This window comes from Arvicanthis niloticus, chromosome 9 (genome assembly GCF_011762505.2).
Source record: "Arvicanthis niloticus isolate mArvNil1 chromosome 9, mArvNil1.pat.X, whole genome shotgun sequence".
Taxonomy (NCBI): Eukaryota; Metazoa; Chordata; class Mammalia; order Rodentia; family Muridae; genus Arvicanthis; species Arvicanthis niloticus.
In genome coordinates this window covers 23,341,370-23,368,494 of record NC_047666.1, presented here as the reverse complement: position 1 = coordinate 23,368,494, position 27,125 = coordinate 23,341,370, and the positions used below count along the sequence as shown (strand labels likewise).

Genomic DNA, 27,125 nt, shown 5'->3' with positions numbered 1-27,125 from the left:
GGTTTTAACTGAGGAGAGAGGACCCACCCTGAATGTGGGTGACAGCAACCCTCAGACTGGGGTCCCAGACTGAAGAAAAATGAGAAAGAGACCTAAGCGCCAGCCTTCACCCCAGCTTCCTGACTGAGGGTGCAGTGTGAGCAGCTGCCTCACATCTGTGGCGATGCCTTCCCACCAAGATGGACTGCATCTTCAATAAAATAAAGGAGCCAAAATAAACCCTTCCTCACCTCGCTTCTGCTACACGCATTGTCACGGTAACTAGAAGAGTCAGTGGTGCAGTGGGTGGACAGCTCCCTGAGAATCTATAATTATTACTACGAACAAAAGTTACATGGAAGCGATCTGGCGAAAATGAGGTTTTCCTGAGTGCTTCATGCTGCACAAGCCCTCTCTCCAGGCCTCAGTCTTGCTCTGGCTTCCCTCTGATGTCACCTTGTACCATTCACTCCCTTGAAGGACTTACTGCCCACCCCAACAAGTATTTTGAAGTCTGAAAGGAAAACTTACACAGGAGCATCTTAACCAGGAAGAGCCTGGATGTTGCAGGGCTGTGGCACCTGAACGAAGCTGTTAACGGTGGACCCATGACTGACTGTGGTGGACCCATGACTGTGGACGCCAGCCCCGGTGCCTACCCCTGCTTTTTGAGGATCCCGTTCTGCTACACATTGAGGACAGGGACAGAAGGGAGTGAGTTGGTGATGCTGGGACCAGTTCCCTTCTTTATTTCAGTGACACACACACACACACACACACACACACACACACGCACGCACGCACACACGCACGCATTCATGCACATACACTCACACATCAGAGAGTACATTAGGACCAAAGTCATTTGGTTCAGTCTCTGAGCTGAGGGCAGGTGGAGAGGCGCATGCTGTGCCCACCCTTCCTCTTCCAGGCCTGCTCAGTATAGTCCACAGGGGGGCCAGGAGGCTGGGGTAGTGCTGTGCTGGGGACTCAGTGTCACACGGGGATGGGACTCTTAAATGTCAGCTTTCTTGTCACTTTGGCCAGGGCTGTCTACTTTCTGTTGTTCTAGTCTGCTGTAGGGCTCAAAAGCCGAGGACCCCAGTTTGTAGCCCACAGGCAAGTCCAGGAGTGGAGCTGCAGAAAAGCAGATGGCTGGCAGCGGGGGTGGCAGAGGGGACGACGCTGAGGCCGAGGGCATTGGATTGAGGCGTGGGGAGGAGTTCCTGGGGTCACCCAAGGAGCTGCCCCTGTGGCTAGCGGGAAGGCCTGGCAGGCCAGGGGTCAGTGCTAGGAGGCTGGGAGCCCTGGGCACGGAGAGCAGCCGGCCCTGTTCCAGAAGCCGCAGAACATTGGAGGTGGCAAAGGCCTCGGAGGCAGAGGAGGATGCCCGCTTCTCCTGGTCTCTACTCTGGTCCTTCTTCTGCTTGGTGCGGCGGTTCTGGAACCAGACCTTCACCTTGGGGCAGAGGGCACACAGGGGAGCCAGAAAGGGAAAGGGAAGGGGCAGGAGGCGGAGCCAAGAGAAAAGGGGAGGAAGTTCAGGTGGGGTAAAGAGGCACCAGGGAAGGGGGGGCAGGGGAGGAAAGAAGAGCAGATTGTTAGTGTCCTCTCACACCCGGCTGTGCTGAGGAGCTGAGTCAAGGCTCAAGGTATAAATACCCCTTCACCACTGCTCTGGTGCTGGCCCACAGGCGCAGATTGGTTTACAGAAGGTAGAGTTTTCGGGTCTTCTGCTCTCAGCCAGGCGGCTGGTCTTAGACATCACTTATGTGTAGGTAATTCCCAACTGTCCTTGTCTCAGGCCTCTAAACTGTGACCCGAGCCAAGCAACTAATGGCTACTTATTTATTTATGTTTATTTAGACAGGTATCCCAGGCTGGCCTCGAACTTGAACTTCTGAACCTGCTGCTGGGGTTACAGTGCTGCTTTATTGGCCTATAGTATCACATCTGGTTGTACACCTTGCTAGGGATACAAGCCAGGGCTCTGTGCATGCTGTGCATGACACACTGTCAACTGAGCTTCACACCCTGTGTCACACGCACTGCTCATACATGAGCAGGGGCAGCATATGGCAGCAGAAAAGCAGGAGCAGTGGCCCAGAGGCCTGGAGTGAAGAGCCAGGAGCCTTTCACATCCTGGCTGGCTTTCATAGGCCCTCACGGGTCCAGCCACGAGAGAAGGGCTCCAACGTCATGACTCCTGTGCTAGGAAAGGAACAAAGCCACTGTGGGCAGAGGGGAGTGACAATGACAAGGGGTGTGGCCAATGCAGAACACCGGTGGGCCCCACTATGCCCTTTTCTGTGTGCAGAAGGAGAGGAAGGCATGGGTGAACTCTCAGCAGGTGTGCCCTAGAGGTGGAGAGAAGCCTGGGGAAAGGTTGGGCCGGGACTGGGACCTGGCTTTTCATTTGTCATCATATGTGGATTCCTAAGCCTGGCTACACACAAATTTCCTGTGTACATTGTAAACCCTAGCGCCCAGAGCTCATCTTGAAACTTTCTATCAGAGTTGGGTCAGGATGGAGGCATCAGGATCTCCAGGAAACTCCAATGTGTTGGTAGAACACTTCCAACTTTGGTGAGTCTCTGTTCCACCATCAGTCCCAGGGCCTCCAGAGGCTGCCTCATGAGGCTCAGAGTCCCCTGAACCATCCCTTCTCCTCCAAGAAGCCTTCAGTTTCTTCTGCCTCTTCTACTGATTCTTTCTGGCTCTACTCTGTCTCTCTTCCAGGAAGCCATTGCTGGATGACTCCTGGAGGGCCAGGGCCCTCTCCTGTGGGGTTTCCTGAGCATTACCTGCCCCCACTGGGCTCCTTAGTGCCCCGCAGAGCTTCTATGAGGGTTGAAATCTTGGACACCTCAATCTCAAGGAATACTCGGTGGCTTCACGTTCTGATACTGTGCTGGGCTACCAAGGCCCACAATAGAGGAGGGTGTGGTTTCCAGGGCTAGCCCCCACCCCTGATCCCAGAAGAATATCTCTTTGGGCTTGAGATTAGTGCTCAATTCTAAGGCTTGTTCATTTAGAAAATAAAAATAATATTAATAATTTAGATATCAGACAAAGTCTCCCTACAACACCCAGGCTGGTTTTGGACTCTGCTTTCTCCTGCCTCAATCTCCTGAATGAATGAATGCAGGACGATGCTAGACATTCATTTAAAGGCCATGGGCCCATGCTGAATCTGGAGTGTGGACGGTGGCTTTTGTTTTGTTCCTATGCTAGAGTGGTGCCTCTAGTCTGCTGCTCTGGACTTCTAGGGCAGGGGCAAGGCACTGGTACTGAAGGCAACTGCTGAAGAGCCAGAGTGGCACTTTTTAAAGCTACTTGATGTCCCAGTGACCACTGGGGCTTGGCAGCTTGTCCTCAGCTTAGGTGGAGAACCACTGACCCAGCCTCTCACCTTTCCTTCACCCAAACCTCATCTTTTCTCATTTCTTCCTCTGAGCATATTTATTTAGGGGGTTTGAGTCACACTCTCATGTAGCCCAGGCTAGCCTCCAGCTCACTATGTAGCCAAGGATGACCTTGAACTTTTGACCCTCCTACTTCTGCTTCAAGAGTGCTGGGGTTACAGGTGTGTACCACCACACTCAGTTTGTACGGTGCTGGGATTCCAGCCCAGAGCATCATGCAAGCTAGGCAAGCACTTTACCAACGGAGCCACACCCCAGCCAGCATGTTACTGTTAAAATACCAGCTCTTCTTTGCGGTTGGGGGAGGAGGGTCTGACCCTTCCTTTACACAAGAACTCGGTTACCTCAAGATGAAGGGAAGGTAACAGAGGGTGAGAAAGGGCTGAGAGGAAGAGAGAGGTCTGTCATGGATCATTTCTTCCCAGAATCCTTTGTTATTTTTATCTGGGCTCACCCTGGGTTGCTTAGGCTGGTCTTAAACTCTTGGGTCATGATCCTCTTACCTCAGCCTCTAAGAACCTGGGACTGCAGGCTCCTGCCATTGTGCCTGGTACTCCTTGGAATTTTTGCTTCCTGGAAGCCAGTTGATCACCATCCCGAGGCACCTCTTACTGGCAATATCTCTTGTGATGGTTTGAAAAGAATGATCCGCATAGGCTTATGTAGCCACCAGGAAGTGGTACTATTTGAAAGGATTAGAAGGATTAGGGTGTGGCCTTTGTTGGAGTAATTGTGGCCTTGTGGGAGGAAATGTGTCTCTAGGGGTGGGCTTTGAGGTTTCAAAAGCTAAAGACAGGGCCAGTGTTTCTCTCAGCATGTGGACCAGGATATAGCTCTTAGCTACTGCTCCAGTGATATGTGCGCTGTCATGTTCATGTCCATGATGAAAATGGACTAAAGCCTCTGAAACTGTAAGCCAGCCCCAATTAAATGCTTTCTCTCATAAGAGTTGTCTTGGTCATGGTGTCTCTTCACAGCAATGGAACTGTGACTAAGACAGGTCCTAAGTCATTCACTCCCTGCACCTTGACTGTCCCCATTTCTATGGCCTTTCCATTCTCCTTGCATATAAATGACCCCTTCTATTGAGACTTGACTGTTTCTCCTGCCCCTTCTCTCCTCTCCATTTGTACATGTGGATTGTGAATATCCATGTGTATGAATATGGACATATGTGAGCCATGGTCTGCATGGGGGGGTCAGAGGACAGCCTAGGGTGTTGGTCCTTGTCTTCCACCATGTTTGAGACAGGGTTTCCTTGCTTTTTCACTATACCGCAAATGCCTGTGCCAAGATGGGTGTGGGGGGAATCTAATTCTCTGTCTCCCATTTCCACATGGGGCCTTGGGATTACAGGTGCTCATATCCAACTTTTAATGTGTGTTCTGGGGGTTTGAACTCAGATCTTTATGTTTCCAACAAGTACTTTTACCCATGGAATCTCCCCATTTCTTTCCTTCCTTCCTTCCTTCCTTCCTTCCTTCCTTCCTTCCTTCCTTCCTTTCTTCTTTATCTTTTAAATTGTGTTACAGGGTCTCACTATGTAGTCCAGGCTGGCTTCCAATCCTTCATGCCTCTCCTTGCATCCCCAGGTGTTAGGATTACAGGCCTGTGCCTCCACTCTCAGCCCAGCCCTCTTGTTGGCACTGTTGGCTCTGTCTTACCTGCATTTCTAAGTTTTTCCCTCATATGTGTATGTTCCTCTCAAGCCACGCCCCTCTATGTCAGCCTTTGGCCTCGTACACCAAGGAGTTCCCAGGTATATGGTGTTCACCACACACGAAGGAGGTCACTGGGACCAGATGGTGGAAGCCTGGCCTGGCTCTCACCTGCGTCTCAGAGAGGTTCAGCTGGCGGGCCAGCTCCGTGCGCTCTCGGCCCACCACATACTGGCAGCGCTGGAACTCCATCTCCAGCCGATACAGCTGCTCTGCTGTGAAGGAGGTGCGGGTCCGCTTGGGTCGGTCGAGGTCCAGGCCCTTGGGCAGGACGATTTCCCGAATGGTTCCCTTGGCATCTGCAGGGATCACAAAGGGAGCCAGGTTAATTCACATCTGCGTTTTCTCTCCTCTTCTTCCTTCCTCTTCTTCACAGGGTTTCACTATGTAGCTCAGTTTGACCATGAACTCATGGCCGGATAACGTTCTATCAGGAATCTTCAGGACCCTGAACACTTAATCTCAGAGGACTTGCTGAGCCTCTCTGAGCTGAGCTTCCTCAGCAACCCATGCAGGGAATCATATGTAATGAGTATGGAGATGGATGGATGGATAGACAGACAGACAGACAGACAGATGATGGATAGATGGATGATAGGTAGAGAGAAGATAGATAGATAGATAGATAGATAGATAGATAGATAGATAGATAGATGAGAAGGAATGAGAGAAAGGTGGGAGAGGAAGAGAGAGGGAGACAGAAAATATGAATGAGGAAAGGGAGGGGAGGAGAAAGAGGGAAGAAGAGAAGGGGTGAGAGAGGGAGCAGGAGGAGTGAGTAATCCTTAACAAAAATGTCAGTTCAGCTATCACGGCCTGGGCAGAGAGGACTCACTATGGCTCAGCCAGGATTCTGTTCTCTTTGCAGAGTAAGGAGCAACCGGAACAAAGCAGAAGCAAGCTCTCAAGTCCAGAGAAGACAGGTTAGAACTCAATGCGGCCAGTCATAGAAGGCTTTCTGGAGACACGGAGCCCCACTCCCTCCTGGGGTTCATAAGGAGGTTAGTGATCAAGAGGGCAGATTTGGAACTGAAAACCCCAGGAGGTGCCCAAGGACTGTACCACCTTGCTAGGCTTCTGGTTATCTTTCAGCCAGGAACTATCCCACTTGCTGTGTCCCTGGACTGCTGAGCCACCTCGGGCTTTAGTGTGCTTTCACAGCCTCTCCGGTGCTTTGGAGTTCATTTAAAGAACCAAGGACCTCCGCCCATGATCACCATCAGCATAGAGCTCCATAAAGCACTGGGAAAGGGAAGATGCTTTGATCTAAGCTCCCCTCGACTGACGTGAAATCTGTTAGCCTAGGCAATAATCAGACAGTGAATCAGGCAGCACTGTACCTGTGGGATCCATCAATCACAAAAGGGAACTAGCCACAGTTCCCCACAAAGGGAGGAGCAGCGGCCTGGAAAGTTTACCACCACATCAGGAGGACATGGTGCTGCCCCCCTGCAATCCCAGCTCTTGGGAAATGGAAGCAGGAGGACCAGAGATTCAAGGCCAGCCTGGCATGTAAGAGACCCTGCCTTAAAACAAAACCAACTAAACAAGCAAACAACAAGGACAACAATTTAGCAGCTAGGCAGCCCTTCTTGCTCAGGAAGACCCTGCAAATGCCACCTCCTGCCACTATAAGGACCCCCACTTCCGCCAGGGGGCGCAGAGGTGGCATTTGCTATGTGCTGGGAAGCTACTCCTAAACTGGTTTATGTGCTAAGTCCTAAGAAGGGTGAGATGAGACTGTAGATACTGCCCAGCAGTAAAAACCGACTGCTGCTTTTGCAGAGAACCTGGGTTCTGTTCCCAGCACATGTCAGGAGGCTCACAACACCTATAACTCCAGCTTTGGGGGATCCTATACTCTCTTTTGGTCTCGTGGGTAAAACATACACATGAGCACCTATGTCCCCACAGATGCTTACACATAATTAAAATCTTTTTAAAAGATTTAAAAGCAGGAGATTTGTGAAGGAGTCCAGAGGTGTGAGGGTGGGGCTAACAGAGTAGTGACTCTTGTCATAACATAGACAAGACCCTCCCCCAGGCTTGGTGTTGATCTTAAGTTTAAACTTTCCCAGTGTCTCCATGGAGATGGAACTGTCATTTCCCCACTTTACAGATGAGGAGCAAGTTTTAAGTAACTCCCTGAAGGTCCCACTGTCAGTATTCAATAAACCCTAGAAACACCCTGATTATACCCAGGGTAGTAGGATACTCCTGGAATCCCACCACTGGCGATATTAGCAGAAAGACTCAAGTTCAATGCTAGCCTAGGCTCCATAGTGAGAGCCTTTCTCCACAAACAGTAACAGCAACAAGCAGGGTCTGGAGATGTAGGTCAGTGGAGCAGCTTGCCTTGTAGGCACAAGGTTCAGTCCCCAACATGCAAACCACATCTGCCATCTACCCCTGCGTCACTTTATGAACACCCTGTGGGCCATCCTTAATATAGTAGCTGACAAGTCTCACAAGAGTCAGCAATGGGTAAAGAAGGAATCTTCTGGAGAAGCCCATTGCTCCTTTGGAGAACACATGACAGAATATCTGTTGGGGATGCTGCCTGCCTGGCAGCCAGCAAGGACTGTGGTCATACTTTTAGAGTCTTGGCTCCAGAAAGGTAGCCTTAGCCGCTCCTTCCGACTCCCATGCCCTGACCTTATGGCTGCTGTTTGCCCCGTGGATGTTCAACCCTCAGGGTGATCGATGGTTCTGATCCATCTCACCTTCATGTTCAGTCATCCCTGGAAGCAGGTGAGTGAGGGTGGGGGTGATGTGGGGATGGGTGAAAGGACATCATTACTGAGACAGAACTGTTCCCTCTCTGAACCTTGCCAGCCCAGGTCACTCCCAGGCTCAGAGCCCAGTATGTTTGATGGATGCAGGTCTTCCTAGTGGGATGTTGCAGGAACCACAGGCCTCTTGGATCCACTTAGCACTTCAGGACCAGTACTCTCCATATTCCAGGATAACAGCATTTGTGACAACCTTGTGAAAGGGCTGGTTCCCCCTCTGCTAAGCTTCCACAATTACCAGCGGTAAGATGAGACCAAAGGTTTCCTTCCAACTCTCAGAGAACCTGTCAGCAAAGGTGTGGGTCTGATCAGTGTGTCCACTGGAACAGGCAGGAGGGAGGGTGCTTATGCTTGGTAATGTAGGCTTCAAACATCTTCCCGGAAGCCCCATGAACTACCCTGAGGTTTCTGAGCCTGAACGCCATGAGGTCAAGCCATATCAGGGCATATCCACTGCCACCTCTGAGGGTGACTAAGGTCACAAGAATGGCAACCCCTGACCCACCACCAGGCATCAAGCCACACATAGAAGCACAGAGATAGCTGTTCTACATCAGTAGTGTTAGAAGAAGCAAGTTAGAGCCAAGGGAGGTGCGGCTCTTAGAAGAAATTACAAATGCTGTGATGGGAGGGAGGGGAGAAAGGCACATGCCACAGAGAGGAATGGAGGAAGGGAGAAAAGAGGAAGAACACTGGAGGCCACACAGGTGCCTGAGGATGCAGACGCTGGATTCCCAGTAAAATGGTTCAGCTACTCTGGAAACTAACCCATGGTTAAAGAAACAACTAATGTGTGTGTGTGTGTGTGTGTGTGTGTGTGTGTGTGTGTGTGTGTGTGTGTTTGTCTTGTATTCATGTATGTACACGTGTTGCATTGGAGGCCAGAAGAAGGTATTTGATCTCCTGGAACTGGAGTTGCAGGCTGTTGTGAGCTGCCATGTGGGTGCTGAGACTTGAACCCAGGTCCTCTGGAAGAGCAGTCATTACCTTTAACTGATGAGCCATCTCTCCAGGACCTGCTTTGTTTTGTAGATGGATTGCATGATTCTAGGTTGTCCACAAGCACTGGGGATAACCTTGAACTCCTGATCATCCTGCTGGGATTCCAAGCATATCCTATCCCACCATACCTGGTTTGTTTGGTGCTCAGAACTGATCCCAGGGCATCGTGCATGATAGACAAGTACTCTAGCAACTGAGTTACACCTCCAGCCTCCAAATTTTCTTTTGTTGGCCTCCAAGAGGAAATCAGATGTTTTCCAGCAGGTGGCTGGTTGGAAAAACGATGCTAAAACCATACAATGATACACTGCTCAGCAGTGAAGAAGCTGGGCCTGGATAAAGTCATGGCTCAATGGTTAAGAGCGCTGGTTGTTCTTCCAGAAGACCTGGGTTCTAATCTCAGCACACTCATTTGTGACTCTAGTTCCAGGGGATCTGATGCCCTCTTCTGGCCCTCCCAGGCATTACATGCATGTGATGCACAGCAGGCAAAACACTTACATACTTGCAAAACAAAACAAATAGAAAACAGTCTTCAGATGTTACCTACACATGCTTCTCTGGTTATATATCATCAAAATGACAAATTAGGAAGGCCGAGGGCAGAGCAGTGGTGATTGCCAGGGATTTGACAAAGGGAGCATTGCAAAGCCCCTGGAAGGCCAGGAGTGCTGGTGTGCGTGTGACTTTAATTCCAGCAGAAGTGGGTGGATCTCTGTGAGTTCAAGGACAGCCTGGATTACAAAGGTACAATTCCAGGACAGAGATGGCTCAGCAGTTAAGAACCTTTGCTGCTCTTGGAAAGGACTTGGGTTTGGTTCCCAGCAGCCAGGTCAGAACTTGAGACTGCCTGTAACTCTACCTGCAAGGGACCTGCCTCCAGCCTCTGGGGACACCTATACTTTTGTTCCCATACCACACAGAGACATACATAGAATTAAAAATAAAATAAATCTTTAACATTTCTTAAGAAAGCAAGGAAAAAGCCCTTTTGTGGGGAGACAACGCTTCTGGACTGTAGCCACTTTATGAACATATGAGAGTGACGGGAATCACAGGAGTGACAGACGCAGCAATGAGGGACAGCACAAAGAGACGGAGCTAGGGAGGTCTATGGCTATTTCTCAGACTGTCCCCTTCACAGTTTTCTATGTGATTTTCTTGTTTGTCTTTTGTTTTGCTTTGTGTGTTTTTTTTTAAGCAAAAACTCCTGAAATGCAGGTTAGCCTGGAACTCTCTATGTACCCCAAGCTGGTCTTGAACTTTTGACCCTCATTGCTCATGGCTTCTGAGTGCTGGGATCACATGTGTGCAGCACCGGGCCTGACTCTGTCCTCTGGCTTTGATAATGTGCTGGGAATGTTCCTGATGGCGGAAGCCAAGCTGGGTGGTGGATACTCAGGATCTTTCTGCACTGGTTGTACAACTTCTTGTGGCTTCATAAGGATTTCAAAATATGAAGTTAACCACAACAGAAACAAACAACAAAGCCAGGGTACTGTGTTGTCACCAAATGCACAGATTCATCAATGGAGAGAGAGGACAGAAATGGTCCCCTGTGTCTCTGGTTACCCTGTGGTTGTAAGATGATTTAAAACAGCACATGAGACAGGCCTGCCATTTCAAAACTTATTTTAATGTCTACTAGGAACCTTTTAACCCATGTGTAGGTTAAATTTGAATGAAAATGTCCCCCATGGGCTCAGATGGTTTGAATACTTAGTCCCCAGTAGGTGGTGGTGTTTGGTTCTAGGGAGTGTAGTCTTGCTGGAGGAAGTGTGTCACTGGGAGAGCCACTGAGAGTCCCCAGTACACACCTTCTGCCTAGTGATTGCAGTCCAAGTTGTGAGGGCTCAGTTTGCAAGCAAGCTGTCCTGCCTGCCTGCTGCTATACCCAGGATGGTGATGAGCTCTGATCCTTCTGGATCCATAAGCCCAAATAAATCCTTTCTTTTAAGTTGCCTCGGTCCTGATGTTTTATCACAGAAAAATAACTACCACACAATGATTTTACATGGCTCAGATGAGGCTCAAGCGAACATTCAATTTCAGAGCCACAGAGATGGCTCAGCATGTAAAGGGGCTTGCTGCCAAACCTGATGACCTGAGTTCAATTCCTGGAATACACACACATGGTGGAAGAGAACCAATTCCTGAAAATTGTCCTCTGACCTTCACATATATCTCCCCCAGTTAATAAATAAATGTGCAAAAGTGTACTATACTACAACACTAAAGAAAATAAGTGGACTGTGGTTATGTCAGAAATGGGATGTGCTCAAGTGTCAGTGCCAGAGGGCACGAGGATGGAGGGTACACTCACTGTGTGCACATGTGTGCACAGCAATTGGGCTATGGGTAGGGACAGTCTAGAGCTATCCACTACCACCACCACTCCACCCTGAATGTGCATCTCATAGAGGCCAGAAGAGGCTGTTGGAGCTCCTGGAGCTGGAGTTAGAAGCAGTTGGTTATGAGCCATGCATAGGTGCTAGGATTCAGGTCCTCTACAAGAGTGGCAAGTGCTCCTAACTACTGAGCCATTCCTCCACCCTGTAAGGGACATTCCAAAGGAGGACCTGTGGTGGTAAGCAAACTTAAGTATACTGGTGACTACAAATTATTTATTTGGAATAAGATTAAGTGAAAATTTCCTCACACGATTAAGTTTCAAGTGAGCAAATCATCAATTACAAAATGGTGAATTAAGGGCTGGAGAGATAGCTTAGCAGTTAGGAACACTGTCTGCTCTTCCAGAGGTCCTGAGTTTAATTCCCAGCAACCACATGGTGGCTCACAACCAGCTGTAATGATATCCTTTGTCCTCTTCTGATGTGTGTGAAGACAGCTATAGTAAACTCATATGCATAAAATAAATAAATCTTTTAAAAATTGGTGAATTAAAAATGGTAAAAATTAAAAGGGTATCTTGGGAGTGGCGGCTCAGGAGACAGAGGCTACACAAAGAGACCCTGTAACAATAACAATACAATTTTTTTTCAAGGCATCCTCAATGTTGCCCACAGGAAAATGGCTGAACACACTGTGCCCCAAACTATAAAATATCTAATAGTAGTGAAAAGGAATGAGGTAATAGTCATGTGAACTGACACTAAGTACAAGAAAGTAACATAGAACACATTTAGGGAGCTGGAGAGATGGCTCAGCAGTTAAGAGCACTTGCTGTTCTTGCAGAGGACCTGAGTTCAATCCCCAGCACCCACACAGTAGTTCACAACCATCTATAATGGCCTCTGATACCCTTTTCTGTTGTGTCTGAAGACAGCTCCAGTGTACTCACATACATTAAATAAATCTAAAAAAATACTATACTTTTGAAATATATTTTTGAAATATATTGAAAAAACACTACTGTTGAAAAATAGTACAATATTATCTCATTTATGTCAATAAAGACAATCTTATATATTCAACCATTCAATACATATTTATCAGTGTATCAGTTGTAGAGTCTGAGGACACAGGGATCAATGACATAGATAAGGTTCTGTTTCCAGAGGTCCTGTGTTGGGAAGGGGGAGAAATAATGCATTTACATTACTTTTAAATTTTTTAAATCTTAAATGTCTAAATTTAAAAATAAAAGCATTTATTTTTAAATATACCTAATTATTTCAATTAAAAAAATAGTTTTAGCCAGGCGGTGGTGGTGCACGCCTTTAATCCCAGCACTTGGGAGGCAGAGGCAGGCGGATTTCTGAGTTCGAGGCCAGCCTGGTCTACAGAGTGAGTTCCAGGACAGCCAGGGCTATACAGAGAAACCCTGTTTCAAAAAAAACAAAAACAACAACAACAAAAAAATAGTTTTAAATTGGACAAGTTAACAATGAGAGCAGAGACGATAATTAAAGAAGCCAGGAAGCTACAAACCCAATCTCCAGGCCAAACAGGGTTCCTCTGGTCCCTCTCACACAGGACCCTGAAGGGCTCCCTGGCTTCACTTCCTACCTCATCCAGGAAAACCCTTTCTGCCTGAAGCTGTTTGGCAGTGGTTTCGTTGTTGTTCATCTTCATTTTGTTTTTGTGAGACAAGGTTATGCTATGTAGCCGAGGCTGTCCTGGAACTCAGCAGTCTCCCTGCTTCGGCCTCTGAGATTACAGGTGTATACCAACAGACTTTGCTTTAATGTGTTGACTTCTAACTGAGATAAAATTCTTTCTGCCTTCATCCAGAAATGTTATGTTGCCACTATAAAAATTCCTTGTGGAAAATTCACTCTCAAGTTTACTGGGGAATTTTTAAATAGTTAAGATGAAGTCTTTCAAAAGGAAGAGGCAAAATTAATACGTTAGAGACACCTGTCTACCCAGTTCCGTTACAGCACTATTTATCCTCGCTGTCCGTCAACAGCTGAATGGACAGAGAAAGTGTAGTGCATATACACAACGGAGTTTATGCAGCCATGGAGAAGAGTCAACGTATGAAGTCTGCAAGAAAATGGTTGGAAACAGATTCACTGTATTAATTGAAATAAGCCAAGTTCAGAATACAAATAGTACATGTTTTCCTCATCTCTGGATATATATATTATATAGATGCATGAATACACACACACACACACACACACACACACACACACACACATATATATATATATATATATAAATGTAGAAGAAAAATAGACTGGGAGAACAAATGGGAATAATTAAAGAGGGAGAAATGTAAGGGAGGGAGAAATCGTGGCCAAATTACTTCATCCATGTGTATGAAAATGCTTGTGTGTGTGTGTGTGTGTGCTCCATGTGTATGACAATGCCTTTGTGTGTGTGTGTGTGCACTTCATGTGTATGACAATGCCTTTGTGTGTGTGTTCTCATGGATATTCAGGCGTGTGAAGGGCAGAGGTTAATGCCAGGTATCTTCCTGTGTTCTTTTCTACCTTATTTTCAGATAGAATCTCACAGTGAACTTGGAGCTCATGGATTGGTTAGACTGTCGGTCAGTAAACTCCAGGGATCCTCCTGTCTCAGCTTCCTAGCACAGGGACAACAAATCCACATAGCTTCTGCTCCCCTCCACCATGGGTGCTTCACTGAGAATCATTATCCCAGGCTCTGGGGACCCGTCACCATGGTCAATGACTATATGACTGTACAAATCATCAAACTAGAGCTGCATGTGGTGGTACACTTGAGAGGCAGACACACACACGAGACAATTCTTACATCATCACACAGCAAAATCTATCACAAATCAAGAGTTACTAGAACGGCGTGACTCTGGAAAGAGAGCCTTCAAGCAGAGCCGCAGGCCCTTGGGGATCTTGAGTGTCTGCAAAGATGGCATTTCAAATTGGTTGGAGGAAAGACAGGACTGTTAAAGACATGGGTCTTCACAGTTAGCTCATTGTGTAGAATAAATCCATCCATCTGACACTGCATGCATTAACACTTAAATGTGAAAAATAGAGCTTCGAAAATAAAAAAAATGCAAATGAAAACGAAGACCAATTGGACGACTTATGAACAAGTGCTTCTGCAGGAAGTGAGAGAGTGATACACAGAACCCAAGACGAGATCCATAATGTGCAGAAGAACAGTCTTGGAGTCAGAATATACCCAGATGCTCAAAACCAGGGCCAAAGCTGGGCACTCCAGTGGAAAACTGAACAAGTTATCCAGAGGAGAAGCAACACAAGTGGCTAATTAAAACAAAAAGTGTCCGGAGGCGAGATGGCTCAGTGGTTAAGCGTGCTGCCTGCTCCCCTAGATGACCTGGGTTTGATCGCCACACGACTGCCGGCACCCACACGGCAGCGTACAGTTATCCATAGCTCTACTTCCACGTTATCTGACACTCTTTCCTGATCTCCACAGGCACCAGACACACATGTGGTGCACAGACATTCACGCAGGAAAAACTCCTACACATATAATAAATTATTTATACTTTATGTTATAGAATTATTATGCTTTATTGAGTATTTTATTATTGTATTTATTATAAATATATTTTGATATATTGATTATATATATTTGTTATATATAAATATAAGATTAAAATATTATAGATTTATTTAAATATATTATAATAATATATTATTATATAATAATAAAATTGTATATATATATAATAAATAAATACACATTTTTAAGAAGATAAAATGGGAAGGGACTAGGAGAGCAGCTCGAGAGGCTTTAAGATTTTTGAAACATTATTATTTTATTTTTCATACAAGGAAACTGCTGGCTAGAGAGTCGGGATAATTAGGTTCCCTGAAGCTGCTAATAGAAACACAAATCCATACAATATGAAAAGTACTGGGGGGGGGGGGTGGGAACAACTGCAGCTCTATTCATAATAGCCAAGATCTGGGATCTGCCTAGGTGTCCATCAACAGTGAAACAGTGAGCAGATAAATAGCATGTGGTAACACAATGGAGTTTTTTATTCAGCCATAAAGAAGAATTAAATCGGAGGCCAGTGAGAGCTCAGTGGGTTAAGGCATTTGCCATGGAGTCTGGTGACCTGGTTTCCACCTCTGGGATCCATGCTGTGGAAGGAGAGAACAGATTCACAGGAAGTTTTCCTTTGACCTCCACGCAAGTACTGTGGCATGTCATGAATGCACAGGCATGCACACAGAGATAAATAAATAGGATTTTTAATTAAAGAAGTATGCTTTAAATTAAAGAAGTCAGTTACTAGAAAATAAATGCAACTGGAGGTTGTTGTATTAGTGGAAGTTAAATGACATAAAACAGAATCACAAAGAAAAGGGACATGTGTTCTCTCTCACGTTCACGTTCTAGAGTTGTTCATATACACTGAAAACCATGGAGAAGAAGAGAAACAGGAAGTGGGGTGGTGAGGAGAAGGAGGGAAGGGAGGGAACTAATGAGAGGGATTGGGCTGGTGCTAGGATCAAAGTGTGCATTGGAGAGCCATTTCTGGTGTGAAAAACAGTACCACATAAAACCAACACAACCAATAAACAAGCAAACAAACAGCAATAAATATGAAGTCCTTCCTAGAACCCTTGGCGAGCTTTCTGTCCTCAAGCAACACTGGAAGTTTAATGAAGTCAAATTCATCCTAATGTGGTTTTGTTAAAACAAACAAGAAACCGTATCAAAGGCTTGGTAATGGGAGAGTGGCCTTTGGCATTTCTGGAGCCCTTAGTAAGAATGAGGACTGTCCTCATCCACTAACCTGGACAGACATTCACCAGACACTGCCAAGAGCAACAGCAAGGATGTGTGAGGTTTGTGGGTGTGTACGCATGTGCGTGTTTGTGTGTATTGTTTGTACAGTAAACTCCCTGTGAGTTCCTGTGTATCCACACCCGAGAAGCACTCTGACAGGATAAACACCTCCTTTTCTGCTCCCTCTGAAACTAGAAGTTGATCAGAGAAGGAAAATTTCTCTCGCCATCCTTTGTATAATTTTTTTAAAGTATTTAGTTTGCTGCGAAGCAGACCCCCCACAACCCTGTGGTGAGGAAGCCCCCAGCTCCTTGAGCACACAGCATAAGTGATCTCTCTCTTGTGGTCCTCCCAAGCTTCACCCCAAACTCTCAAACTCTTTTTTTATTTTTTTATTTTATTTATTTTTTTTTTTGAGACAGGGTTTCTCTATGTAACTCTGGCAGTCCTGAAACTCACTCTGTAGACCAGGCTGGCCTCGAACTCAGAAATCCACCTGCCTCTGCCTCCCAAGTGCTGGGATCAAAGGCTTGCGCCACACAGCAAGCTCACAGACTCTTAAGCTGTGTGCTTGTATGCATATTCAAGAATTCAAACGAATGCAGATCAAAATGTTTACTTAACAATTTCCTCAGCAATGCAGTTTAATGACTATCAGCAGAGCATTTGCATGGCATTAGGTGTCCCTGGTGAGGACAAAAGCCGGGAGGGTGTGTGTGGGCCCTGAGCTGCCCAGCACCCGTGTCTTTTCCTCCCTCCCTCCCTCCCTCCCTCCCTCCCTTCCCCTCTCTTTCTTTCTTTCTTTCTTTCTTTCTTTCTTTCTTTCTTTCTTTCTTCCTTTTCTAAAAAAATATGAAATGCTTTACAAATGTTCATGTCACCCTTGCACAGGGGCCATGGTAATCCCCGTGCTTTCCAGTTTTTGTATGTGTGTGCTGATGCCACGCCCAGTGCCATTTTCACAAGTGATAATTGTCTACACGTGGCTGTGTGGAACTCATTCATCCCTCCACAATTTCCACCTTCCTGAGGCCTCTCTCCCTGTCTCCCTCCCTCCCTCCATGTCTAATCAGGGACTAAAATCTAGAATCCCCAAAGGAGACATCATTAGATGTGATGACAGTTTCAACTCTGATTCACACACAAAATAAGTCTCAGAAAAAATTTGAAGAAGAAAAGGGCTCGAGGGAAGTCCACAACACAAGCCACAGACAGAGGGGTTGTTTCCTCAGTGTGCAAACAGCCTCTCAGGGCTGGAGAGGGTCAGCCACAGAGCTCTACTGTTCTAGCCAGGGCCCCAGGTCCCACCACCAGCACCCACACGGTGGCTTGAAGGCGGCAGACGTACACACAGGCAGGCAAAACACTCATACACACAAAATAAGTCATCTTAAATTTAAAAAAAAAAATGCTCTTCCAAACTCAAAATAACAGAAGCCAATTCAACACGTAAATAATTAAATGCACAGTGGAAAAAATTAAAATGCAGAATACGGAGTAAGGCAGATCTAACCTCACCAACAGTTGAAAACTGTGGTTTTGTTTGTTTGTTTGTTTGTTTGTTCACTTGAAAAGATTTTACTCTAAAAGCCAAAGAATGACCTCAGTTGGAGGAAGCCGTGATCACGTGTGCATTTTTGCTTGCTGGGAACATGAGCTAGAATGTTTAGCAGAAAATATATAAATACCTCTAATGGCTTTGTTGTGTTTTTAGCATTTTGCTTCTAAGAATTTATCTTGTAATTGTAACCATTCCATGACCTGTGAAATGATTTCAGTTATTGTGGATATTTTGTTATGATGATTTCAAACATATACAGAAATAAAGAGAACCGTACAACAGATGGCACTGTCCCCGGTGTTCACTGTCATCATGGAAGGGACAGTTCTATTTCTTTGGTGTGGCCATATTTTTAAACAAAACATCATGTTACTTCACCCACAAAAGACTCCTCTAAGAAATTTAACCAGCGTACTGTTACTGCAACAAAAATTAATGATTCTATGTCAGGTATGGTGGGGCCACCTGCAACTCCAGCACCCAGGAGGCCGAGGCAGGAGACTTACTGCAAGTTCAGGGATAGACACTATTTTAAAACAAAGCAAAACAAAAATGACAGCAAAACCCAGGCAATGATTCTTTAATATAATGAAAGATCTCACCTGCTACTATATTTTCCAAAATAAGATTTTTCTTAAAAAGCCTAATTGATTAAATTAAGATGCAGCGTTGGGGCTGGGGAGATGGCTCGCTGTCAAGAGCACTTGTTCTGAAAGCTCAGGGACCTAAGTTTGAGTCCCCAGCACCCACAAAGAAAGCAAAGCTGGTTTGTGCCCGGAAACCCTAGCACTCGAGGGCAGAGACAAGTGGATCTGAACTCATCAGCCAGCGGGGCTGACAGAAATTGCAAAATGTCGAGCTTCCAGTTCAGTGAGAGACCCTGTCTCAAGGCAATTAGACAGGAAGGGATAGAGGACAACACGTCTTGTCCTGCTCTGACCTCTGCATGTACTTGCACTAGGCACTCAGGGCATGTGCACCCACATTCCCACTCATTTTACACACACACACACACACACACACACACACACACACACACACACACTTTAGCATTGTAAAAAAAGAAAAACAACTAACCTGAATACCCATCAATAGGAAATTAGTTTAAAAACAACATGCTAGTGACACACAATGGCACAATGTATAATTTATTCAAAAGGAAAGAAAGCCCTCTAGATATATTTCCACACAATATTTGTTAAGCGAGAAAAGGAGTTTGTGAAAACATTGCATGATTTTGCAGACATAACTCACATGCTTATGTTTTCTTCCAGTTGCTAGAGACACCCTTGGAGTAGACACAGATCATGCAGGAAAGTAAGGGCCTTCTCTCCATATGTGGCATGGCAGACTAGCCTGACAGACTTTATGATCATCACACGTCTCAGAAAGCAAAGGCTCTCACAAAAGTGAGAAGCAAGCTATAAACTAGAACAGCCACAGTAACACTGAAAGCAACGGGGAGACTAATACAGAACCGCCAAGAGCCAGGGGAGCATTTGAAAACACTGTCAAACGCAGAGTCAGCAATCAGCTGCAGAGCCATGGGAAGCCGGGCAGCTTCATTAACAAAGAAGTGAATTAAACGCCAGTTACTCAGACTCTCAAAGATCCGCAATGTAAAGCGATGGGCAAAGGTAGAAGTGTGAATTTCTAGATTTTTTTTTTGCAGAATAATCTATCTACATGCAAACAGGCCAAATGTGATAACTCTCACATACAATGGAGAAATGGAGACAGAGAATCCAGAATTCAAGTTCAACCTTAGCTACATAATGAATTTTAGTCCAGCCTGGGGTACATACACAGACTGTTTTAACTGCCAAAACCAGGGACCAGCAGATGGCTCAGCTGATCAAAGTGCTTTGCTGCCAAGCCTGAGGACCTTCCCCTGGGTTCCGTCCCCTGGTTCTGCAAAGCAGAGAGAGCTGACTCTGACCTCCAAACACTCACACAGGCAATAAATAAATAAATAAATAAATAAATAAATAAATAAATAAATGTAAAAACCAAACCAGAAACTGGAGAGATGTCTTAACAGTTAAGAGTATATATTATTCTCTTGTAGAAAGAGTATACTGTTCTTTCGAAGAACTAAATGGTGGTTCCCAGGTCACAGCTGTCTATAGTCTGTAGCTCCAGCTCTAGGGGGTCCAGTAACCTCTTTTCACACACACACACAGAGAGAGAGAGAGAGAGAGAGAGAGAGAGAGAGAGAGAGAGAGAGAGAGAGCAGAGACAGAGAGGAATAAAATTGTAAAATATTTAGCAAGAACAAACTCACCCTAAATCAACAAACTTAACAAAATAAAATAAGTCAAGAGAAAGGGCCAGGAAAACAGTTCAGAACCTAAGGGGCTTGCCTAGCACCTGGGGTGCAAAGAGGCAGAAGGGATGTGGGGAAAGTAACTGCCCTGCATTCTTGGTAGGAATGTAAATTGTCACCACTAAGAGCAGTTTGGAATTATCTTTCAAATTATAAACATAGACACCCTTTGACCTAGTAACCCACTTTGAGGAATTTCTTCAAAGAATATATCCATCAAGTGGAAATAACTAAACAACCAAGTTTATTTACTGTGGCATGCATGCGATAGCAATATCCCAATGCCCATCAATAGTGCACCAGCTATGTGACAGCCATCCATCCAAAGAAACACCACACATTTGTTAAATCCAGGCAAGGGCTCTTTATATCTAAAACGTAGCAGAAGGAAAACCAACAGATAGCTGTATAGATGTGCAAGAACACACAAATGTATAGATCTGAAAGAGTGGATTACAAGGTAATAAAGGTAATAAAATGGCTGCCATCCAACCTCCGGGCACTGCTAAAAAAGGGTTTTTACCTTGGGTTTAAAAGGGAAGTCGGGGTTGGGGGATGCTGAGAAGGCTCAACAGATTCTAGACAGAGATCTGGGGGGAAACAACCTGAGTTCCTTCCCCAGGACTCAGACTATAGGCTCTTGACACTTGTCCTCTGACCTCACAAGAGTGAACACACACACACACACACACACACACACACACACACACGTGCACGTGCACGTGCACTGCATTCAGAAAAAAACCAGTGAAACAAACAAACAGGTATGTGTGAAGAAAGTTTAGATGAATTCCCCACTTGACAATTAAATGAAATATTTTAAATATTATGTCAGTCTTTCAAGTCAGCACTTTTGCTGCTAAGAACTTACTTCACTGAAACATTAAAAAATCTACACCGAGCCAGGGGCCTCAGGAATTCATTTCACTGTATTTATACTAAATTAGACCAAGTGCAGGTCCTTCTCACGCTACATAATTAGCTTACAACATGGTCAAGGGACACCGAGCTGTTGGAACTGCAAACGCCTACGGCGGCGGTTTAAAAATTTTAAAGGTGAGTTTCAAAATAACATAGGGAAGGAGCCTGGAAGGGCACACGGGTAGGGAGGTGGCTTCTGGGGGGCTTTGCCGCCTCGGGTTCTGTTTTCCTGTTAAGTGTGTGTTCTGTAATGAAAGCCTGCCAGTCCATGAAGTTGAGTATGGCCTGCCTAAGCTGGGCCTGAGGGTGGGGTCCTCCCTACTATTCCAGAGTCCGTGCACACACACACACACACACACACACACACACACACACACACACACACAAGCGTGCGCAGGTACACAGGAGGTGCACACGAAAAAACTTAAGGTTGTTCAGTCTTAGTTTTTAGCGATTCTCAAATTAGAAAATTTAAAAATAAGATGCGGTCGATCTCCTATTTTAACAGCTAAGTTGCGTGCTCCTGTCCACACGAATGTGTAACGCCAAAATAAAAAGGAATTTCAGAACCTTCGTTTGGGAGAGTGGTCACTAACCGCCTCATGCCTAGAAAATAGGTAATAGTAACAAATGATCTTTTTTTTTTTTTTCATTTATTTGACAAATGTTTGAGTGACTATTGTGAGCTGAGAACGGAAAAATGGCTCGGGCTTAGTACAAATTGTGTTCACCTTCTACTCGGTGTCTACGGGCACTCAAGAAATCCGGGAGTCTGGCCCCTGCTCTCCTGACACTCCCTCCCTCGCCGCTCGATGCAGGAGTCCAGTGAGGGGACAGTTTTGCGGCCATGAGTCTTAAGAGACAGCGAATCTCCAGGCTAAGATACAATGTAGGCTGGATCATTCAAGTACACAGGGGTGCACATTGGTGTCTGTGGAAGGAGCCAAGAAGAAAGGAGAGCATAGCTCTGAGTGCAAAGGGTTTGAGAGGGCACTGCCTCTTCAGGAGGACACCCGGCTTCAGCTCACAACTCGAGCCCTGGACTCGATTGCGTTCATCCTTGGCCAGGAAGGCCAGATCCCCGAGGATCGCTGCCCCCCTCTATACAGTGTCCAGGCCGCTGGAAGTCCCAGGCGTCTGCAGGAGGTGGAAGAGCCCTAACCGCCATTCCGGATTCAAAGGAGGCCAAGCCCGACTCCCTGGGTCTCCGAGGAAGGGCTTGCTGGCCTCCGCGCCTTTCGTCAGACCTTCGGTGCAGAACAGGAGCCTTCACAGTCTCCGGATCGCAGGAGAATCAGGTCCTCTCAATTTCTCATATTAAACAGAAAAAAGAAGGAAAACAAAACAACAAAAACAAAACAAAAAACGTCATAGACTCCCCCTGTCGCCCCCGATTAAAATGGAATGGGAGAAATGTATCTAATCAGGAGAGAAACCCGAGGCAGAGGCAGTTGAGCATTGGCGGCTAGGCCTAAGGGATCTCATGGATGATGCTCAATCATGAGGATGAGTTTGGAGGCGGGCCCGCCTACATCTCCCATCTCGATCTCCCCAGCCTCACCGACCCACACTCCCAGTTACAGCATTCCAAAGATTTGTCCTCAGCACCCAATCGTTGGGTCCCGTGGATGTGGGGATCCACCGTGACTGTGCAGGAGAAGAAAGCTCGAGAGAACAGAGCCTTTAACTGGTCCCCACAGTTCTCTGAAAATGAGGCTTGGGCGGAAGAGCCGGAAACAATGCCACATTCTGCCACCTGCTTCAGTTTCCTGTGGAGTGGGAGGGTGGTTAGAACATAGAGGGGGAAATACAGACCCAAACCAAGGGCAACACGGACCAGTGGTGAGAATGCGGGTCTTCGGCCATCATCCACAAACGAAATAATGGTGAAACGAAATATAAAACGAAGCAATCACTGAGAAAATTTAAAAGGTCTCCTCGCAAATACTAAAATAAAAAAAAATAAAAATGAAAATAAACTTCAAAATTTCCCAACGTGCGATTTTCTGAACGGTTCTTCTACAGCCCTCAACATATGTTCCGGGCGTGTGGGGGACAAGCTTTCCGAATGTATCAACAGACTGAGATAGGGAGACCTCCTCAGAGACCCAGGATTGGTTGGGGGCTTTGCCCAGCTCGCTGCAGTCGATCGCGGCCTGGGGTTTGCTGCACAGCGCCTGCTCAGCAAGACCAGGCCTGAAGCCTGGAGGTCTCCCAGGCTCGGGGGCCAGCTCCAAGTGACCATTCTTCTGGTTGCTCCGTCACGGCTGGCTGAAGGTTTTGAACGGCCAAATCGTGCACAGGTCACGGTTTAAGCTATTTCAAGTCAAAGGCTCGCTCTTCTCGGGGGACCCCGTGGCTCATGTGTCCAGCTTCCGCTCCGGAGCGTTTTAGCCGAGTGGGCGACTACCTGGGTGGATGACCGGTGCTCCTAGGGAGGATCTGCCACCGGAGACAGAACTTGCAAAGGCTGTGGGAGGCGGGAAAGGGGCATCTTGACTAGTGTTTGGAGACCTGCTGAGGAGACAGCAGGCTCCAAGTGGCACCCCTGACAGAGCAGATTATTGGTGTCTCTTGGCATTGACCATAAAACTGTGGAGCCTTTGCAGATGTATCAAAATCAGTTGAATTCTCTTCCGGATTGCTACGGAAAGCACCAGGGTCTGAGGCAAAGGTGGCGGCAGGCTTGGGTTACCAATTGCAGGGATTTGTGAACTACACTTTTCCCTCTTCCTCTGCCCGTCCCAATCCCGCTCCTCTAAAAGACTCAGTTTAGGGTTGGCGAACTGAGGGGTGAGATTAGAGTTGAAGGCCTCATTCCTTCCGGGGGCTTCCTGACTGCCTTGGTGAGCCCCTTCCAAGACAAAACAAAAGGTTCTTTCCACACTACCCCACCCACCCCCAACCAGGGGATGAGCACAAGGGATGCCTTAGAGACTGTGACGTTCTGGAGGAAGCCTCACTATGGAAGTCATCTTGGTGGCACAGTAATTATACCAGCGGCTGGAGATAACTCCTCCATTTTGAAGGCACGGTGAGAGCAGAACAGGGGGCCTTCCCAGGCTCCCAGCTTTGTATTCTTAGAGGAAATCTGAGACATTGGCCAAGCAGGGTTACTCAGAGGACTGAGGAGGGCCTCAGTCCCCCCCCCCCCCTTCTCTCTCTCTTTGCAAGATGGTCTGAGTCTCCTTTATAAGCTGTTTCTTTACCTCTAAACTGCTGGCTTTCCACAGCAACTCGTTCCCTGGGGCCATGGTGTGTGTGTGTGTGTGTGTGTGTGTGTGTGTGTGTGTGTGTGTGTCTGTCTGTCTGTCTGTCTGTCTGTCTGTCTGTCTGTGTGCTGGGGGGGGTAGTTAAGAGAGGCTTCTGACTAACAAATCACACCAACCCATCTATTAGACAGGATCAGTAGGTCACTCTAGTGCTATTCACTTCTTCCTTCCACAAACGTTTATGGAGAGCGAGCATAGTGTTTTCTGTGCTCTGCGGATCCTCAGCAAGCTTCCGGGAGATGAGGAAATCATCATGGAGGGAGGAGGTGAGGCACCAACTCTGCTCACCTCTGCCTCCAGCTGTGCTTGGCCTTTGCAGTACTAAAAGCCACTCTCAACCAATCCCGCACCCAGAGGTGGGAAGGAGGGTGAAAAGAAGTGGAGAGGGTGGGGTCATTAGGAGAGCCTCCTGCCCACAGCAACCTCTCCCTCCTCCCTCGTACCTTTTAATGGCTTCCTTAGAAGATATGAGGGGAGATGGATTCGGAGGACCAGAGGACAGGGTAAAATGGGCTACAGAATGACGGAAGGGCTGTTCACTTTGGACAATGAAGGCTTGCCTTCCCCACTGTTTGGTTGGCTTTACTTATGGAAGCCTCCACCCTTAGCTGTGGTGGGGCTTCGAGTAACTGAGCAGTGACTGACACGGGTGACCCTGCCCAGGAGGGATTAGCGGTAAATGACGTCCTGGGCATTTCAGGCCTGTAATAACAACCTCATCATTAAATGGGGGAGGGGCAAAGGGATTTGCGAGTTCTGCATTTGCTTTTTCTTTCAGTCCAGTGGATAACTGTATTAGTATTTAATATTTCCATTATATTTTACAAATGTTAGGGAATTACCTAGGGTACATTATAAAAGTATACCCCTGAAGATGAACCTGGACAAACCAGCATACATGTCTCTGCTTGACTTAAATGGCTCTACCCTAGAGGATGGAGGGCCTTTTTACTCTCACCTTTGCAAGTCTGCACCAGAGACAATCCCACCGATGCCCGTGAACAAGATTTATTTGTTTTATATAAAGGTTGGTAGAATGGAGAAGGGTGTTGTTTGGGCTCAGAACTCAGCTATCCTGACCAGGGGAAACGCCTGTTCTTAGTGCAGAGCACTGGCAAGAGTCAGTCGCCTAAGAGTCATACAGGCTGTGTCTTCCTTTTTGGAAGCCTTGAAGATTTCCTCAACGAAATTCAACTGGTGGTCACTCCTTGCCCTTAGAACACGTCAGATGACAAAATGGAATTCATATTAACCCCACGTAAGTCCTCACACCTGCCGGGATTCCTAGTGGTATAACTGCCTTACACCACCAAACGGGTCCCTAGAATGGCAGTAGCCACCCAACCTTCTAATGACCACACCTATTCCCAGGAGTGTTTATTTATGCAGGGTTCCTGCCGGCGGCGGCGTCTCAATTCAAGAGAGCTTCCTGTACTTCCATGCCCTGCCCTCGCTGGGTCTCAGATCCCCAGGGCCACTCACACGGTGGTGGTGTTGGGGTTCAGGAAAGTTGTACAATCTTTTCGAGACTTGGGTGAGAGAAACCTAGGTTTTTCTGGGTAAAAGAAAGTTGGCTACAGTCGGTGGCCTCCTGAGGCCTGCGGGAGGCAGCTAGGGGAAGCCAAGTGAGTGAATCCAAAACTCCAGGATGGCGGAAAACAACAGGCCTCAGGCCTGGGATCCAGTTGACCGCAGGACCTGAGACTTCTTTCTCCAAGTATCTACCTGGGAGAGGCCCAGACCCAGGATACTGGCAATGGGAGCCTGGAGCTGGATGAACGATGGGCTTGAGAATGCTGTGAATGCAAGTTCGCATTGGCGGGTGGGGGGTGAAGGGGCTCAGACTCCGGGTGAGGGCGGGTGGAGCGGAGGAAGAAAGCGTCAGCCAGGCCAGGCGGAGGAGCGCCGAAGTCGGCGGCGTCCCAGCGAGTGGGAAGTGGAGCAGCGGAGCCGCGGCAGGGCAGCCTACCCTACTGCCACTCAGCCATCTCTGAGCATCAGCCCACGCAAGGCCAGGTGCTGGGAAACAAGGCTGAGGCGGGGAAGCCATCCGACCGCCTGCGTGGCCCAGCCTTCTTCAGCAGCTGCCCACTCGGGTCCCTCCCAATCCTGTCCCTACAGCGCGCGCGTGACTTTCTCCGCCCTTGTTCTGAGAACCCCGGCGCGGAGGCCCTGGCTCTCGGTGTCGGGCTTCCCCAACTGATTCATGTCCTTACTATACAATCAGCCCGGATGGGCCTAGAGAGAGAGCACCGGCCCAGCAGGACAAACTGCAGGGCGGAGAAACAAGGACTCCTTCCAGCCCCCTGCTTTGTCCCCCGCGTTCAGCTCAGTGTCCCGCACACAATAGGCACTCGGAGTATTTACAGGATGAACTGCCGAATGAATGAACCAGTATATGAACTGAGAGATGGACGCTGGAGGATGCTCGGAGGCCCCAGGAAAGGCAGCCTGGTGGCCCAGGCAATCAAAGCTGCGGCTGTCCCCTTACCTCGTACCAGGATGCGGCGGCAGTGGTCTGTCTCACCGAGCGCCGGCTGTCCGTCGCTGTCCCCTCCGCTCTCCCTGGAGCCTGCAGGGCTGGAGGTCCCAGCAATCTCCCTCGGACTCGCGCTACCCGTGTCAGCACGCAAATCTTCCGCTCCGCGGTGCTCTCCCTGACGCCCGCTGCGGCCACCAGGCTCCTCCCGGTGCTTGGGGCCGCGGTCCCGCTCCGCGCCCCCATCGCCCATGCCCGCCGCCACTGCTGCCTGGGCCACAGCAGCCGCTAGTCCTAGCTCGGGGTAGCAGGTCCTTCCCTGCCCCTCCCCACCTCTTCCTCCACGGCCCCGCCCCTCCTACAGGCCCCGCCCCCGTCTGCGATTGGGCGCAAGCTGGGGTTCTAGGATTCTGGGTGGATCCCGAAGGCGTCGCAGCGCAATGGGAGACTGTTCAGGAGGAGGAAAAGAGGAGGCGGGAGTGA

At 47.6% G+C, this 27,125-nt stretch overlaps 1 protein-coding gene and 1 pseudogene across 1 annotated transcript; both read right to left on the bottom strand.

The window, feature by feature from the left end:
- Positions 1–985: 985 nt before the first annotated feature.
- Vax2 (ventral anterior homeobox 2) lies at positions 986–27,099 on the bottom strand. The gene is made up of 3 exons (XM_034511385.2): positions 26,655–27,099; positions 5,234–5,421; positions 986–1,438 (listed from the first exon to the last, which is right to left on the bottom strand). Exons 1-3 carry the CDS (start codon positions 26,893–26,895, stop codon positions 995–997), a joined length of 873 nt encoding a protein of 290 aa, XP_034367276.1. The 5' UTR covers positions 26,896–27,099; the 3' UTR covers positions 986–994.
- On the bottom strand, positions 16,930–17,030 carry LOC117715912 (U6 spliceosomal RNA; annotated as a pseudogene).
- Positions 27,100–27,125: the final 26 nt, after the last annotated feature.

Coding starts and splice junctions, on each gene's coding strand:
- Vax2 (XM_034511385.2), bottom strand. CDS start 26,895: ATGGGCGATGGGGGCGCGGAGCGGGACCGCGGCCCCAAGCACCGGGAG. Junction 5,422..26,654: donor CCGCCGCATCCTGGTACGAG/GTAAGGGGACAG, acceptor TGATCCCTGCAG/ATGCCAAGGGAACCATTCGG. Junction 1,439..5,233: donor TGAACCTCTCTGAGACGCAG/GTGAGAGCCAGG, acceptor CTCTGCCCCAAG/GTGAAGGTCTGGTTCCAGAA.